General features: G+C 40.4%; 3 protein-coding genes across 4 annotated transcripts in view; 1 reads left to right on the top strand and 2 right to left on the bottom strand.

Annotated features, from left to right (window-relative positions):
* Positions 1 to 28: 28 nt before the first annotated feature.
* Positions 29 to 1875, top strand: rbm48 (RNA binding motif protein 48). The gene is made up of 5 exons (XM_035682001.1): positions 29 to 166; positions 311 to 501; positions 590 to 735; positions 1004 to 1563; positions 1678 to 1875. Exons 1-5 carry the CDS (start codon positions 38 to 40, stop codon positions 1738 to 1740), a joined length of 1089 nt encoding a protein of 362 aa, XP_035537894.1. The 5' UTR covers positions 29 to 37; the 3' UTR covers positions 1741 to 1875.
* efcab1 (EF-hand calcium binding domain 1) lies at positions 1805 to 5941 on the bottom strand. Of its 2 annotated transcripts, XM_035682003.1 has the most exons (7): positions 5768 to 5941; positions 3119 to 4998; positions 2807 to 2965; positions 2567 to 2671; positions 2334 to 2485; positions 2050 to 2154; positions 1805 to 1946 (listed from the first exon to the last, which is right to left on the bottom strand). In XM_035682003.1, the coding sequence occupies exons 2-7, from the start codon at positions 3183 to 3185 to the stop codon at positions 1896 to 1898; spliced, it is 639 nt and encodes a 212-aa protein (XP_035537896.1). In that variant the 5' UTR covers positions 3186 to 4998; positions 5768 to 5941; the 3' UTR covers positions 1805 to 1895. The 2 variants fall into 2 exon arrangements, with proteins under 2 accessions (XP_035537896.1, XP_035537895.1); XM_035682002.1 differs by lacking the exons at positions 1805 to 1946; positions 2050 to 2154; positions 2334 to 2485; positions 2567 to 2671; positions 2807 to 2965 and having other exon boundaries at positions 3183 to 4998.
* Positions 5942 to 6859: 918 nt separating this feature from the next.
* sytl1 (synaptotagmin-like 1) overlaps positions 6860 to 15732 on the bottom strand; it is a 9545-nt gene continuing 672 nt past the window's right edge. Inside the window, exons 3-16 of the mRNA XM_035680810.1 lie at positions 14914 to 15040; positions 13155 to 13303; positions 12936 to 13053; positions 12799 to 12856; positions 12679 to 12715; positions 12548 to 12588; positions 12193 to 12309; positions 11858 to 12024; positions 11664 to 11766; positions 11256 to 11417; positions 10783 to 10861; positions 10581 to 10680; positions 9148 to 9353; positions 6860 to 7401 (exon numbers count right to left, since the gene is read on the bottom strand). Coding sequence (XP_035536703.1) covers positions 7259 to 7401; positions 9148 to 9353; positions 10581 to 10680; positions 10783 to 10861; positions 11256 to 11417; positions 11664 to 11766; positions 11858 to 12024; positions 12193 to 12309; positions 12548 to 12588; positions 12679 to 12715; positions 12799 to 12856; positions 12936 to 13053; positions 13155 to 13303; positions 14914 to 15038 — 1605 coding nt within the window. The 5' untranslated portion in view covers positions 15039 to 15040 and the 3' untranslated portion in view covers positions 6860 to 7258. The remainder of the gene's footprint in view (positions 7402 to 9147; positions 9354 to 10580; positions 10681 to 10782; positions 10862 to 11255; positions 11418 to 11663; positions 11767 to 11857; positions 12025 to 12192; positions 12310 to 12547; positions 12589 to 12678; positions 12716 to 12798; positions 12857 to 12935; positions 13054 to 13154; positions 13304 to 14913; positions 15041 to 15732) is intronic.

Below are 15732 nucleotides of genomic sequence, written 5' to 3'. Positions count from 1 at the left end.
CTTTGAAGTGTCTCACTCGAAAAACACTTCCAGAAACATGGCGGCACCTGTTAGTAACAACTCAGGCTGTTGGGTCTCCCCAGAGGTTTATAAACACCACGAACAGCGGAAAGTATGCATTTCTCGACCAAAATATAGAGAGGGAAGGAAAGCGAAAGCTGTTAAGGTAAGAATATCATACGTATTAATAAGAAAACGTGTATCTAAAGCTATAAAGAGGGTAAACGACACGTCTAATAAATATAAATAACATAGTGTTGCAAATACATTGTAACGCAAGTGTGATCATACATGTCTTGTGTACCATCAGGTGTACACGATCAACTTAGAGTCTCGTTACCTGATGGTCCAAGGGGTCCCAGCCATTGGGGTGATGACAGAGCTGGTCCAGCTGTGTGCCCTGTACGGAGCCGTGGAGGAGTACAGGCCCCTGGACGAGTACCCCGCTGAGGAGTTCACGGAGGTCTACCTTGTCAAGTTCCAGAAACTCACCAGCGCCAGGTTCAGGATGTGACCTTACCTTATTATAATGCAGAGGCATTGCATATTGACTTTTCTTAATAATTCTGCTTAAATGTTTCTATTTCAGAGCGGCCAAACGACACATGGATGAGAAGGGTTTCTATGGTGGTGTGCTGCATGTGTGCTACGTCCCAGAATATGAGACTGTGGAAGACACCAGACTAAAGCTGCAGGACCGGAGGAGATACATCATCAGGGCTGTTCAGAATAAAGGTACACCTCACCATCATATATAGACTTACTCTTACAGAAAACACCAATAAACTGATATGTGAGATAGATTCTGCACTGTATATTGTTCTACTTTCAATGCACTTTTATTTAAACTAGCTCACTCATCCTTTATTGCACTCTTTATTGCTTTTAAAGCACTCATACGCTGCGATTTTTCTAGTAGTTTTTACAGTTTGAATGACATATAATGTAGAATGTGAACTATTTGCTGAAACTATGTTTTTGCTCTAATATTACTGTTATAAAGCAAGAGAAAAGCAACAGAAGGAGGCAGTAAACGAGGAGCCCTCGTCATCAAACACAGCCACCACATCAAAGACGATCATCACCAGACAGGATAAAGCCTCTGACAAAGATAATACATGGGAGACTTCCAACATTAGCCGTTATTCAAGCTTTCCTCTACTGCCTGTACCCCCCCAGGAACATCATTACTACGGACATAAAAGCGAACAGAGGACTATACCAACAGCGGATAAAATGGGGACATTACATAATGCCATCACTTACACAAAACAGCAGCCAGAAGAGAGTTTAAGCTCCATCCAAACCTCTTCAGACAGGGACAGAGGCACAGAACACAGACTGACCTCACATCAATCTTCTGCAGTCAGATTTGTCCCAAGGACCGCACACTTAGAGAACAGAAAACGCAGGATGGAAGAGGCTGCGGAGCTCTCGCTGACTGATGTTACTGGAAACAGTGAACCACTTATTGGACCAAAGCTACCAGAACCACCTAAACTAGACATGGAGGATGAGTCACTGAACACAACTGTCAACCTGATCAGGAACACACTGAAACAGGTAGACTATAATCTGATGTTTTCATGGAAATTCAGAATAAAAAAATATTCACTGTTAGTCAAAATGCTTTTATTCATGTAAGTAAAATCAGTTTTCTTGGTGGATCTTTCTCAGGTGGAATCGATTCCTGACCTCAAACCAGTGCAGAAAAAGCCGAAACCTCGTCGTCGGATTTGATCAAGCAAGCTGCCTCGATGGACTGGACAGATTATACTGCTACTACAGTTTCACTTGGCAGCATGTTTTTATTTGCAAATTACATCACAGTGCAAAAGCTGTTAACATTTCTATTAAAGAAAATATAGATGAAAATGCACATGAATATCATTTATTCATTGATCCAGTTGTTCCCGAAATACATGCTGCTCAAATCTCTCAATACTCTAAAAACAGAAGAAAATGGAAAGTAAGGTTAGGTTAGGTTAATTTCTGTCTTAGAAATGTAAGTTGTTACAGTTTTTCATCAGTGTTTTAAGTTGTGATTACCGTGGTGTCAGGGAGGCAGTTTCCAAAAGCCTCAAGTAATAGATTCTCCTCTTTCACTGCCTTTTCAAAATCAGCAAAAGATAGCCTGCCATCATGGTCATGGTCCTACAAAAAAAAAAAATAATAATAATGTGCAGCCAGTAGTGATACATTTTAAGATGTGTACAGATATTTTAGCTTATTACCCCCTGAAACACTAAAATCTGAAGTTTGTTTGGAGGTTTGAGGAGGTAGTGCAGAGAGAAGTAAATCAAGGTTTAGTGGGCCAGCTGCATCCATCTTACCATCTTCTTGAGCGTGATCTCCACCAGGTCTTTGATTCCTTCGTCAGGGTCCTCATCCGTGGGCTGTCTGATGAGGCTGTTCTTCAGCAGGTGAAACATCTCCTCTCTGGAGATGTAGTTGTCCCCATTCAAGTCAAACACATTAAAGCAGTCTAAGCAATGCAAAGAACAAAAAGGTTGTTACCGGTATAACAGCTTGAAACTGATTTTATATGTGTGGGTTGAGAGCTTACATTCAATTTTTTCATCCAAGGTGCCTCGAAGTAAAACAGACATTCCCTCAATCCATTCGTCTACACTGACAAAGCCGTCGGGGTCTCTGTCAAATGTCCTGAAGACTGGTGGACAGATCATCAGTAACATTCAGAACATGTCCAGGTTACCAAACAATCACCAGACTCATGCATCCATCCTGCACACTCGTCTCAATCAAAGTGCCAGAAGGAGTATCGATCAGCAGCAGACAGGAATACCTCCATCCATGATCATGTCGTCGGTCATTCCGAAGATGTTGTGCAGAATGCTCCTGAACCCCCCTCTGTCCAGGCCGTGAGCTGCTCTTCCAGGGATAGGCGACTCCCCCACAAGCACGTTGAACTCCCGGATGAGACACTCAATCTCTGTTTTATTGACTGGGGTCGTTGAGATAAAAGCTATGTCAGCTGTGTGTTGTTCATAGTTGCACGGCAGCAGGTAGCGTCAATTAAAAACAATACGACCTTGGAACAACAGGCTACATTAGCAGAAGAAAAAACACGTTGGATAAGTTTTAACTGAATACTCACAGTGCTGCACTTGTTTAGAGATTGTTTCAACGAGAGTTTGTATCAACTTTCGGTTCATCGCAGACATTTCCGACACTTTTAGGAGTTGGGACACCGGACAGACACAGCGCGAGCCCACCGACAGCCGCGATGTTTACATTCCGTCGCCACGGCAACCGCCTAGCCTCGCATTCAAGCCTGCACGACTCAAATATGACTGTATAGAAAATACATGAGCTAATTTATGTTATAATAATAATAATAATCTGTGATTTAGGTTGCATCATTTACATTAACAGCTTATAATAAGGGTACAAATCATATAGTTATATAGTAAGTATTATATAGTAATTCTTAATTAATGCATAAAGTAATGCTGGATGTTGCATGAAACTTTATTCCAGAACCATGTATTTGCTTAGCCTCTCTGAAAGCAGGACAGTCCTGTTCTGATAGAAATATAACACTTTTTTTTTCCAGATCAGATTTGAAATCAGATGAAAACATTCACAGTTACATAATTCAACTGTTATGTAACTGAAATCCAGCTAACTTGGTATGGCAGCTTCAGCATTGCCAGAATATTGAATATAAACAAAATTCTAAATGGAAATAAATAATATCTTAATTAAGGTTAACATAAGAGTTTATTAACAAAGTCTACATCTCAGTACCGAGCTTTGAGCTACAGGAACCAGGAACTTAGATCTGACTTTTAAGCAGTTTAACCTCTGCATCATCTTCAGTCAAAGATGTTAAGAGACACTATACAATGTGGGGAGAATATATACCACCTGGAATGTATAAAATATCAGGATTTTACATATTAAATCATATTTGATGCTCAAAATCAGTTTACAATTATTAATTCACAAACAAAGAATGATTAATGATGAATCACAACTATTAATTGTAACTCGTGATTTTCCCATCACCAGTCATTCTATACAGGAAGAGCAGATTTACTATCTGTCCCCAGAAAACTGAATTTTACTTTACGCCAACTGAACCTCGTCTTTACACACTCTTCATTTCACCTGTGTGTACAGACATGTGTTTTGTCATCAGATTATTTCGACTGAACCTCTTCCCGCACACTGTGCAGCTGTAGGGTTTCTCTCCTGTATGGATTCTCATATGTACGTTCAAGTTGCCCACGTGGCGGAACTCTTTTCCACAAATCCTGCAGCGGTATGGCTTCTCTTCCGTGTGAATCCTCATGTGCACAGTCACACTGTTGCCATGTCGAAACTCTTTACCACACACTTCACAGATGAACAGTTTCTTACCTGTGTGGATTTGAGTGTGTCTGGTTAGATGTGCGATGTGGCTGAATTTTTTGCCACAGAAACGACAGCAGTAGGATTTGCCTCCTCTCTTTGCCTCTTTATTTGGTGGAATTGGGCTGTGTGGTTCACAACTTTTAGTCAGCTGGTTTCTCCCTGTGTGGCTCTGTGTGTGAACTTTATTGATACTGTAGCCTGTCAGTGTTTCTAAACTCAACTCAGGCCCTATGTTATTCAGAGTCACCAAACAATCTGGAGTCCAACATTCACTGCTTGGCTGAAGGTTTCCCTTAACCTCTCTGTGGTCACCTGATGTGTCAGGCTTTCTGTCTTCATTCCCTGTGTCATGAGTTTGTAACTCAGTCATGTCTGAGAAAATGCAACTCTTCATGGAGGTGGAGGTCACTTTCGAAGGGCTGGTATCAAGGTCCTCCATCTCTGGTAGCTGTGGTCTTCCTGGACTCCATGGCTCCTGCTGTTCCTGTTTGATTGCTAGAGGTTCTGGGACCAGCAGACCAAAGTCCTTGTGGCCCACACTAGGGTTGCTGTGGTCACTCTCAGGACTGCACTCCTGCTTGTTTTTCCGGTCATGACAGACAAAAATCTGCGGTGTCTCTATTAGGAGGAAAAGGTGAGAAATGTGCTTGAACTCATTACAGTTTCCCTTAATTTCAGCACTTATTCATTTCAAACACAACACACAGTCTACTTCCAAAACTCCATAATATTCTTTATATAATTATTTTTTGGGGGGGGAACATCCTGTTGGCCTTAGGGTTTAAGACACTGATAATTTAATCACAACGTCCCCAGTTTGAGATCGTCCAGGAACCTCCATGTTATCCCCCACCTCTCCCCTCATTTCCTGTCAGCTCCCTACTGCCTCTTGTCTAATAAATACATATTATTTGCATTTAATGAAAGCTATACAGTGTATATCCTATATAGCAGCGTACAATCAGCCCTCAAACTGCTTCACTCTTCACACCAGCAGAGAATATTAGTTTGTTCAGTATGTTCTGATCAAAGACCAAACAATTCAATTAAAAGAACGATGCATATAATGTACAGTATATGATGATTACAAGATTAGTGAGATTAGTGAATTTCGTTTCTTTGTTGTTGTTTTTTTTGTTTATGATAAACTTTTTTTTTTTTTTAAATGGACCACTGATTTAGCATTGCATTCCTAACATTGTCGGGTATAAACTCTGTTCAACTGTATTGCATTATACTTAGATGTGCTTATTTAGCACAATCACTACAGTTCAACAGCACCACTTTATACAACTTAAAGAACAGACTATGATGAGTGAAATCTGTGGTGTTCCCCTTAGGACTGCTTTATTACCTAACAAATGATGAATAAATGTATAAAGCAAACCTTCACTGTGTAGATGCACTTCTTGTCCATGCTGATCCCCTCTGTGCTCTGTTATCGACCTCTGCACCGCTGCAAAGATCTCCTCTGCAGCCGCACTCAGCCGCTCGCTGATAAACAGCCTCAGCAGCTGCATCTGAGACATCTTCAACCACTTTCAACCCTCACCTACAGCACAGTGTCAACGGCCACAAAAATGTAAGGCGACTACATCCTGCTACAATCTTCAAAATTAAAGTGTTATTGCATGAGTTAATTGGGTTTACGTGTGGTGGGCTGCAAACAGTTCACAGTTTTACATGATCATTGATTATGTGATTTTAACGGATATAGGCCTATGAATAACTATAAATACATAACTGACTGGGCCTAAATTGAACCTGCAGATATCCCAAAGGCTGCACATTCATTGCCACTTAATTTGCAGTAAACTCAAATTTAAAAATATTTAAAGGATCACATAGAAATACAGGCTCCTAAAGCTGATCTATTATCTAATCAGTCATAAGTGAATTAATTAATCAACAATGAATTACAAGGATTAAGACTCTATGGACTCCATAGACTTTATTTTGGAAGCCAAACAGTCCTACTTCCGGTCTCTTTCCAACTTGAAGAAGTTAAGATCGCCATCTGCTGGACAGGAGCTCTGGCTCGTATAATAAACACTTTGCTCCACTGTCTTTTCATTATAAATGGTAGGGTTTATACCTGATGTAAAACTGTTTGTATTTATGTAAAAAAAAAAAAAAAAAAAAGGCAAGTACAAATTACAGGATACATTATCTTCTCTTCTTGTGCTCTTCGCCTTATTCTGTGCAGAATAAACCTCTGTGGGAGAAGTAAACTGTAGAGAGCAAAGTATAAAATCTGACCACAAGGTGGTAGTCAGCTATTTCATAAAAAGGAAAGAATGAACACATGCAACAGCAAGCCTTTGTTATTCCATCCAAGTACAGTAATGACCCCTACAAATCGAATTATTAGTGTTATTATTAATTATTGGGGTGAAAGTGATGAGGCCAATTTTTCCCACATGCTCCAGAAAAAGAGTTTTGGAACTAAAGTTGAAATAAATATGTTGTTTTTAATTTATTAAAGGTATCTCTCCATCCTTGTCTTTTTAATGTAATATTTTAATTTAGTCAGTAAATACAAACACTGGATGAGTTATCAGTTCAGGTTTGATATTTAATTAATAATCTACAATGGATTACAAATGCATTTTTGTCATATAGGACACAGACTGAACCACAATATACGAGTAAAACATTTGAAATGCAGACAGATTTCGTTTTCTAATCTACGCCATTAATTCACAATATTGCACCACTACTGCCTCCTCTGTGTGTGTGTGTTTGTACATACGAAAAACTGAAATAAACAGAGTGCATGTGTATCATTGTGACAGAGAGGTTAAATGTGCTGATGTGCTGAGGGTGTCCTTTCAGTCCAACCATTGCGTGAGCATGCGTACGAATGTGTGTTTGTGTGTCAGTCGGACCGGTGTGCAAGGTTAGTTCTGATTGGTAATGTTATGTCAATCCAGTGGTTTGGGTTTTGGATCATGGAGGTCCACACAGCAACTTCATCTTCTGTGGAGTCCATCCAGCTGACGGCCTCCCCATAACTCTGACCTGCCATCAAAAAATACAGTTATTCAGTATTGAAGACATACAGAAATCCTCACCAAAACCCACAGAGGAATATGGAAACATTACCTACAACTGACCACTGTTCCTGTATGTATGTGCCCATATTTACATATACTGTATATCCTGATGAAAGGCATAGGATCAGTGTTCATGTTCTACCTTCAGTGCAGACACACCTGTGGAAACAAATGATTCTACCAATAGACTAAAATCCAAGAGACAATGCCTGACAGTGTACCCCGAAAGTGTACAGAAGTCGGGCCTGTCTCTGAATACAATTAACCTTATGATGAGAATCTGTTTACAATAAGCAAACTGCATTAAAGTTGTCACTTTCCAGCACTGACATTATCTTCCTTCATGAAACCCACAAGTCACCCTCTGCTGCTCTATCAGTGGTTTGATCTTGAGTGCTACACACTCTTCGTCAAGTACAGTAATATCAACTATGAGCAAAACAATACCATCAATATCAAGGCAAACTACTCCTCAACAGCTAAAGTGTTTTCCACGTTGCTCACACATACAACACTCTCTGGTGACCAAGGAATGACCTTGCTTTGATGACATGACCATGTGAAATGCCTGAAGTGCCAACAGGACAAAATGCAACACAATGTGAAGTACTGGAGTGAAACACTGTCACCATACTACTGTGCACCACTGGAAAAACTGCTTCTATGGCACCATACACAAAGCTGACCAGAAAATAAACCAACCAATCAAACAGCCAACAACAAAAATATATTCCAGATGTTATTAAAAAATAAAACAGAAAAGAGCTAACTACGTGTTTCAGTGTTGCTTCATCAGATTCACTATATGCTTAATTGCCATCAGGTGTGCCTTTAAGTAATTGGGTTCTCATTAACAGTTAATCCAACCAGTTTAAATTTCAATAAAATACATTAAGTAATAGCAAATATAATTCTACCATAAAAACATTACATTTACAAAAGACAATGACATACAATTCATATCAAAAAAGAAAAAACTGCCTATTCCAGTCAGTATATTTGCCAATCTTACAATACTACAGTACATCAACAATACACAATTTCCATCAGATAAATACAGAAATACAAAATATATGAATTACTAATAAGATACATATCAAAAATGGGTATAAGAAATATATTATAAAAAAGAGAATGCTATACAAAAGGTCTCGCATAATAATATGTATCAGAAGTAGGATGAGAGAAATCCTAAGAATAGATAGTGGCCTAAATATATCTGCCTTCACAAGGGAGGTTTCAAGCAACCCCTTTAATGTCCCATCCCCTGATGTAGAAACTGCTCCCCTCCTACAAGCCTACTAAATGTCAGGAGACCCATGAGATCGCATTGATCCCTAATCACAGCTCAGCACAGAAAATGGGAGGCAAAGCTGAATCTCAAAAGGAGATGTGGGAGCTTTTATTGATCATCTTGTAAACCTTTTGCCATACCAAGACAAACATATGAACAAAAGCACACTGCCAACAACACCCTGAAACCGACAGCTGCTTGATAAGAGATAAGATAACACCCTCCACATAGACCAGATTGACACCTGCAAGGACTGCAGCACAGGAGAACAAATACTGCCCCTAATTACCAATTACTGATGGCTGATCAGGCCTGTGTAACCCGGCACAGAATTTTAAGCCTTGATGAAGGTCACTTTGGCTAAATGGTGGGACTGGAAACTGTCGAACATGAATAATAGCGTGTAGAGACACTCACCAGTTCCACAGCTCAGACGAATCCCTCCTAAGATGTGTGTTTTTAACCCATCGCGCTGCCAGACAGTTAGCTCAGCGCAGGCCTCTCTCAGGTCGCTGGTGTGGAAGCCATCATACACCATGGTGTGGTTGTACGTAGGGCTGATGGAGCGCTTCACCATCCGCGTCTTCTGACCACTCTGCCGACTAGCATCTGGGAGTATGAAGCTTGTGGGGTGAAGAGTATAATTATATTATGATCAAACCAGACTTCAGTTAATTCATTGATATTGTGGGTATATACACAAAGGTTAGATGTTAGAATTAAATATTTGGCAGTGTGTGTGTACAGTAAATACCCCGTTTAGGTTCTTAAATTGTTTGCCTCTCCATGTGTAAGAGAGTAAAGGTGACTGTTTGGCTAACAAGATGTAAACACAACATTAACATACTATAAAGCTCTTATGCCAAACATGTTAGCAAACAGTTCCCTATTGACACACCCAACAGACACACAGCAGCATTATGATTCATTTGGAGTCGTGTTTCTGGCGATCATCTGGCAAAGTACAATATTCACTCTTCTTTTAGTTCTGGTTTGGTCTCCACCAACTCCTGATATCTTTTAGCAGCTGAATGTTCTATTATGTTTACCAGCTAGTTGCTAATTGTCTGCCATTTGGTGTGGATATTGTGTAATAACACTGCATTATGTAATAACTGGACAAAATGTAATACATTTTCACTTCATTATGTTATAATCTGCCACATTGTTCTAAACAGCATTAACACAATATGTGATACATTTACCCGTTTGGTATTGAATTATTACATATTCTGGTGGTTAAAAAAAATGTAAGAAATTAAACATCCCAAATACTAAATTAGACTATGACCTGTGGTGCCCCCCTTGGCTTTACAGTTGACTCTGATGTTAGTCTAAATAGCCACATAAAAGCACTAACTAAGATCAGCTTGTTATCAAATACAGCAAAACTCAGGGACTCCATGTTGAATGCCAATCTCGAAAAAAGTACAACTCCCACATTCTGTAATAGCTATAATATGTAATAATTACAAAATGTGGAATAATGCAACAGATTGTTACATAATGTGGCGTTATTACATTTGTTTGTTACAAGCCTTTTTGCTGCAGTTAAAAAAGAGTCCGATGAGAGTGACAAGAATAAATATACACAATTGTGGGTCGTAACAGCTAAACAACAAGACGAATGATGCTGAAACACTCTCAAGTCAAGTGATAATTATGTGTGTTCATGACTACAAATAATCTCTTTCACAATACACACAGCACTCTGACTTATTCTTAATAGAAGGTGGATAGTTGTGATAACTTACTGATGAGTTGATATGTCCTGTTCTACAAATACAATTGTTGCCATGATGGATAACTGATGACAAAATATCAGGAAATATGTTACAGAACTGACACACCTTCTAACAAAGGAGTCTATAGGGCCCCCTTTGTTGGACAGAAGACCTTGAGCTTCACGAAGCCAAATGTGAAGCTCTCCCGTCAGAGGCAGACCACCACCTTAACACACACACACACACACACACACACACACAAAATGTATGAGACATATGTGATTGGGTAGGACACAACTTGCATCTATGATGTGTGTGCTCTGCTCACCCTCAAATCCATCTGGGATGAACTTAATAGAAAGCACAATGGTCCCACGACTGCTAATGGAGTCTGGACTCATACTAACCTGTGATAGAGGGCAAAGGGGGGAGTCAAAAAGAGAAAAAGATAAAGGCAGAGGAGAAGCCGCCGAAAGAAAGAGACCAAGGGGAAAGGAGGGAGAAGTGTGGAGGCAGAAAAAGATTAAGGTTACATAAAACCTTAGTTGAAATTCACAGCATGTCTTCCTCTCCCTTCAGCTCTCCCAGACACAAGAGACACTCCTCCCTGTATTCTGTGTCTCCAACAAAGCTGCCAAAACTGCTGTCACAAAGACACTCAGATACTAAACAAATGTAGATGCAGGCATCAGAAGTGTTATGGCAAATATTTGTCTGGGAGCATTCAAACTCACATGCTAATTTATCTGACTACATCATTGTGTATTTTCATGCAAGTCCTTCATGCCTGCTCTTCCTTACCCGTGGCTGCAGGTCCTGCCACAGTGGCTGAGAGCAGGTCCAGTCCCAGAGGCCTAGTGACACCTCCACCTCCCCCAGAAACACATTCCTCCCCAGGGGCTCGGAGTGCCACACGGACAAGTTCAAGGTCCGGCTCCGCAGCTCTCCGATCCGCACTTTATACTGCAAGATAAGGACCAAAAAGGAAAGGATGGAAGGGGCAAGTGCAGGACAAAGCACAGCGTGTTTCTGCCAGCACAAGAGCCAAACATTAAATTAGGTAATTTATTGGAAAGATATCTTAAAGGGTGGAGAAATAAGTAACTGCAGTGCAGGACACGTGGAGGAGAGCTGAGGGACAAATGGCAGATGGGGGATTTCTGTGAAGGCTGCCTCTTTATGTAATATGTAAATGAGAGAGTGTCTCACTTGGAGTGTCTGATCATAGACTGGGTTTTGTGTCTTCTTCTTCACTGATGTTTTCTTCTTACTATGACTCGACTTGTCCGGCAAGAGATAGGCTTTTACATATCTGTGAAAATCACATACACAGACATTTTTTAACCGATTATATATGCAACGCTGTTGTTGCAAGATGCACATTCACTTGCACTGTCACTTACGGGTCAGAGCGGTTCTTGCGTGCCGAAGCAATGTCCTCGCAGCGGTACACTTTGACGTGCAGCTCCTCCTTCTGGGCGTCGTAAACCAATGAGAATTGGATACGGCCCCTTACCTCCACCACTCCAAAATCCCCCGAGCTGAAGAGACTCATCATGCTTCCACTGAGCTTTAACACACGCAGAAAAGAGATCATCCTACGTCACCGTCCAGAGCTGAGTCATCTTGCGTCGCTGGATGGACAATTAATCAACTGCGCGTGTGTGCATGCACGTATGCGTCTGTGTGTGTGCGTGTGTAGGAGTGTGTATGTGTGTGTGTGTATGTGTGTGTGTACCGTGTAGCCTGATTGAAGGCTGCCGGTGGAGCTGCTGGCTTTCAGAGAGGCTGGTTCTGGCTCTGTCACGCTGCTGCTCAGAGAGTCAGTATCCCAGTTGAGAACATCGAAGGCTTCCTAAATGCACACACACACACACACATACACTATTCTCAGAAACAGCGTCACTACCGATCATCTATCAATACTCTACCTATATATCATGTCCTTTTAATACTTTATTATGTTCTACTACTGCGTGTAAAAAGTCAAAATACGATTCAGTTATACATTTACATAATTCAATGTATTGACTCAGAGTCGGCAGAGTTTTTTGAATTGGTCATCTCTGAATGTGGGTGTGTGTTACAATCACCTCCAGTTCCTCTATGTGACCATTGCTTATCCTTTTGGGCTCTATAAGCAGAATGATGAGTTAATAATAATAGTTAGAGACAGCAAAAGAGGTAAAAAGGCATTAACAGACAAGACTTGTAGCTTTCATACCTTTGAATGATGAGGAACTATTTCTGTGCTGGAGACCCTGGAATTGAATTCAATTATTTATATTTAGATTGTTTTGATTTTTGAAGCATAGAAAGAAGAAACAAGCATTTACATACAGACCTGTGCTATGGGACTTTTTGTTCTGGGTGTGGGTGTAGGTTTGAAACTTCCTTGACTCCTTTAAACACAAACAAGATATTGGAAAATGCAGCTACACACAGTGAAATGATTTATCGGTGTTAGACGCCCTCACTAACCCTCCACTCTCCTCATCTTTGCCGTCCTTCAGTCTTCTCTCAGCCTCAGGAGACGTGTTGTTGTTGTTGTGGGAGCTTTCTTCGCTCTCTCCATTGAACAGTCCAGTCAGGGGCACATCTGTTACCATGGCAACAGCACAGACACATCACTGGGATATCCCTATAACAGTAATAAAACGGCCCCACAGGCCTATAATAGCAGTCGAGCTTTAAACTGACCTCTGCTCTTTGTCTTTCTGTGGCGTATGGTGGCATGCACGAGGGCGATGCCCGACCGGGTACGATGGCGTTTGCTGCGCTCCTCGCTGAACCATGCCCCCGACAGGAAGCGCAGACGTGTCGGGTCTGTCTCTGTCTGTTCGAGGACCCTGCAGCGTTGACACAGGGCAAGTTAAACAGCAAACAATTACAACCTCCTGTCAGCAAAAGTCAGCTGACGTCAGCCGACAAACTAAACAGTCACTGCTCTCTCCTCTGTCATGCAATTTGTTCAGGGCATAAAAGACAAAGATGTGTCAGTATCCCTAATATCAAACACACAACATTTAACTTGCCAGGTTTCCAGATTAGACTTTTCTCTTTGATACATGATTACTGAATACTGATTGGGGAGCTGAAATGATTAGCCGATTAATCGATTAACCAATCTAAACAATAAAAAAGTAGGTAACAATTTTGAAGATTGATAAATTGTTTATGTTAATTATCAAGCAAAAATGCCAAATGTTCTTTGGTTTTAGCTTCTCAAATGTGAGGATTTGCTCTCTACCTTGGGAAAATTGTGATGAGTATTTAAACCGTTGCAAACACTTAACAAACAAACAGAAAATCATCAAGTGACAACCATTGTAAAATCATTAAGACATATAATCTCCTGACCTTTGACAGCTTTGTGTGTTTTGCTGGCGCTAGTTTATTGCACAAAGTGATCAATGATCTGGCTTCTCCTCCATTAAAAGAGTTCATACTATCACTGCACTCAGACAAACGGAGGACAACTAGGATGACTAAAATAGGAAATACTGCACGGATCTACTGCATTTGGCAGACCAGCCTTCTCAGCAATAAACTTAGATGCGTTACGAGAGAGTGCTGAAGCTTCACTGGTTTTAAATTCAAGATGAAATTAGGCCTATAATCAACCCAATCATGTACCCATTGTGCATGAAAAGCAAACACTTGATGTGTCCTAATGTTGTGAAATCTTGTTGTTGTTGCTGATATTTATGTTGTATGTACGTATTGTCTTGTAATTGTGTTTTCGTACTACAGTGTTAACGTTCTTGCAGTATTACTTTTCTTGACAGAGATGTCTGTCTCACTGTTTTCTGCCCAGGGACTACAGATGTAAATGACCTCATAGCTAACTCTGGTGCAGTTAAGCTAAGGTGTTTATTTCCCTGTCAAATAAACAAATAAATAAATAAAGATGAATCAACACAAACATCTCAAACAGGGGACAACAGGTTGACTACTGGGCCTTATTACCAAATCAGAGGTTCTATGGGACTCTTTCCTATTGAGGCAAGGCTGAATAACCAACCAGGCAATTGATGTGTGGTGATTTGGCTAACTAAAGGTTTGTTTGGAAACAGGCACTATTTAAGAACAATATCAAGTGACATGATAAGGGCGTTAAGCTGGTTATCGCTATACTATCTAATTTTGAGGCCCCTGTCTCATCTTGAGGAGGGTCCTTGTATGAAAACCTTACTTATTTCGGCTGATATTAAGGTTACATGTTTCATATTACCACATTTCAAATTGTCACACAGCAAATCTGCACTTTTTGTCCAAGAAGTGTTTTTCCTTAACCTTAAACTACAACATACAGACAGGAGATGAATTAAAGGAAAACCCTGAATAAATGTGCTGCATTATCATCTATCCACTGCTATTCTACTCCTTTAATTTGTCACCCGTCTTTCTGTTTGTGTTAATCACTGGACAAAACTGGCACCTAACAGTCACCTCTGACCTTACACGTCCTTCATCAAGACGACGCAACTCCGAGTCACGATCTAAGACTTGCAGGATGGTGGTCTGCTCCTCTTCTGTCAGGTGGCTCAAGTCAAGGACAGAGTCAGCCTTCTCCTCCGCCATCTCTGAGTGAGAAGCAAAACCACAATCCTTATAAACAGCAGGCAGCACCTATTAATTAATGAATTAAACATGCTATATATTATATTTAAAAAGTGTTGAAACCCAAACAATGTCTAGTATAAGACTGCTTTTGTTGTTCTTGCTAAACTAGTTCTTCCCAACCTTTTTGCCCTATGACCCCTTTAAGTAAAGCAACTATCTACTTGCCGTCACATGTTGCATATGTCAATAAGTTTTGAGTAGATTTTTCCTTCTCAGATTGTTTCATTTGAATAATTCTTGAAGGTGAAGAGGTAAAAGTGTTCAGTTTCTCACAAAATCTACATACATTATTTTGTGTAGTGGATGTATGTTTTTCTCCCTCTATCTATCCTGTATATTATCTTGAGATCCCTTTGGTTTGTCTTTTTTTTCTGATCTCCCGGTTAGGAACCACCCTGTTAAACTATACAACACACTTTGAAATAATGTGTCCTCCAGTGGGTGAAGACACATGCTGTGTCAGGTAGGCTATTCCTGTCTGCCTCGATGGCTTTCATCCCCTCCTGCTCCAACTGCTGTCTCTACTGTAGACTCTTTAAACTACTGAAACTACAAAAGGCTTGAAAATAAATGTTATCATGATCATATTTAGACTGCCATTACATGCTGGATATTAAGGAGAGTGATGTTTAAAGAAGGAGGAAGGTAAACT

The sequence above is a fragment of the Morone saxatilis genome, unplaced genomic scaffold, assembly GCF_004916995.1.
Source record: "Morone saxatilis isolate NCDOM2014 unplaced genomic scaffold, NCSU_SB_2.0 Contig9, whole genome shotgun sequence".
Lineage (NCBI taxonomy): Eukaryota > Metazoa > Chordata > Actinopteri > Moronidae > Morone > Morone saxatilis.
The sequence above is the reverse complement of the archived record's forward strand: the minus strand, read 5'-3'. Positions and strand labels throughout refer to the sequence as shown.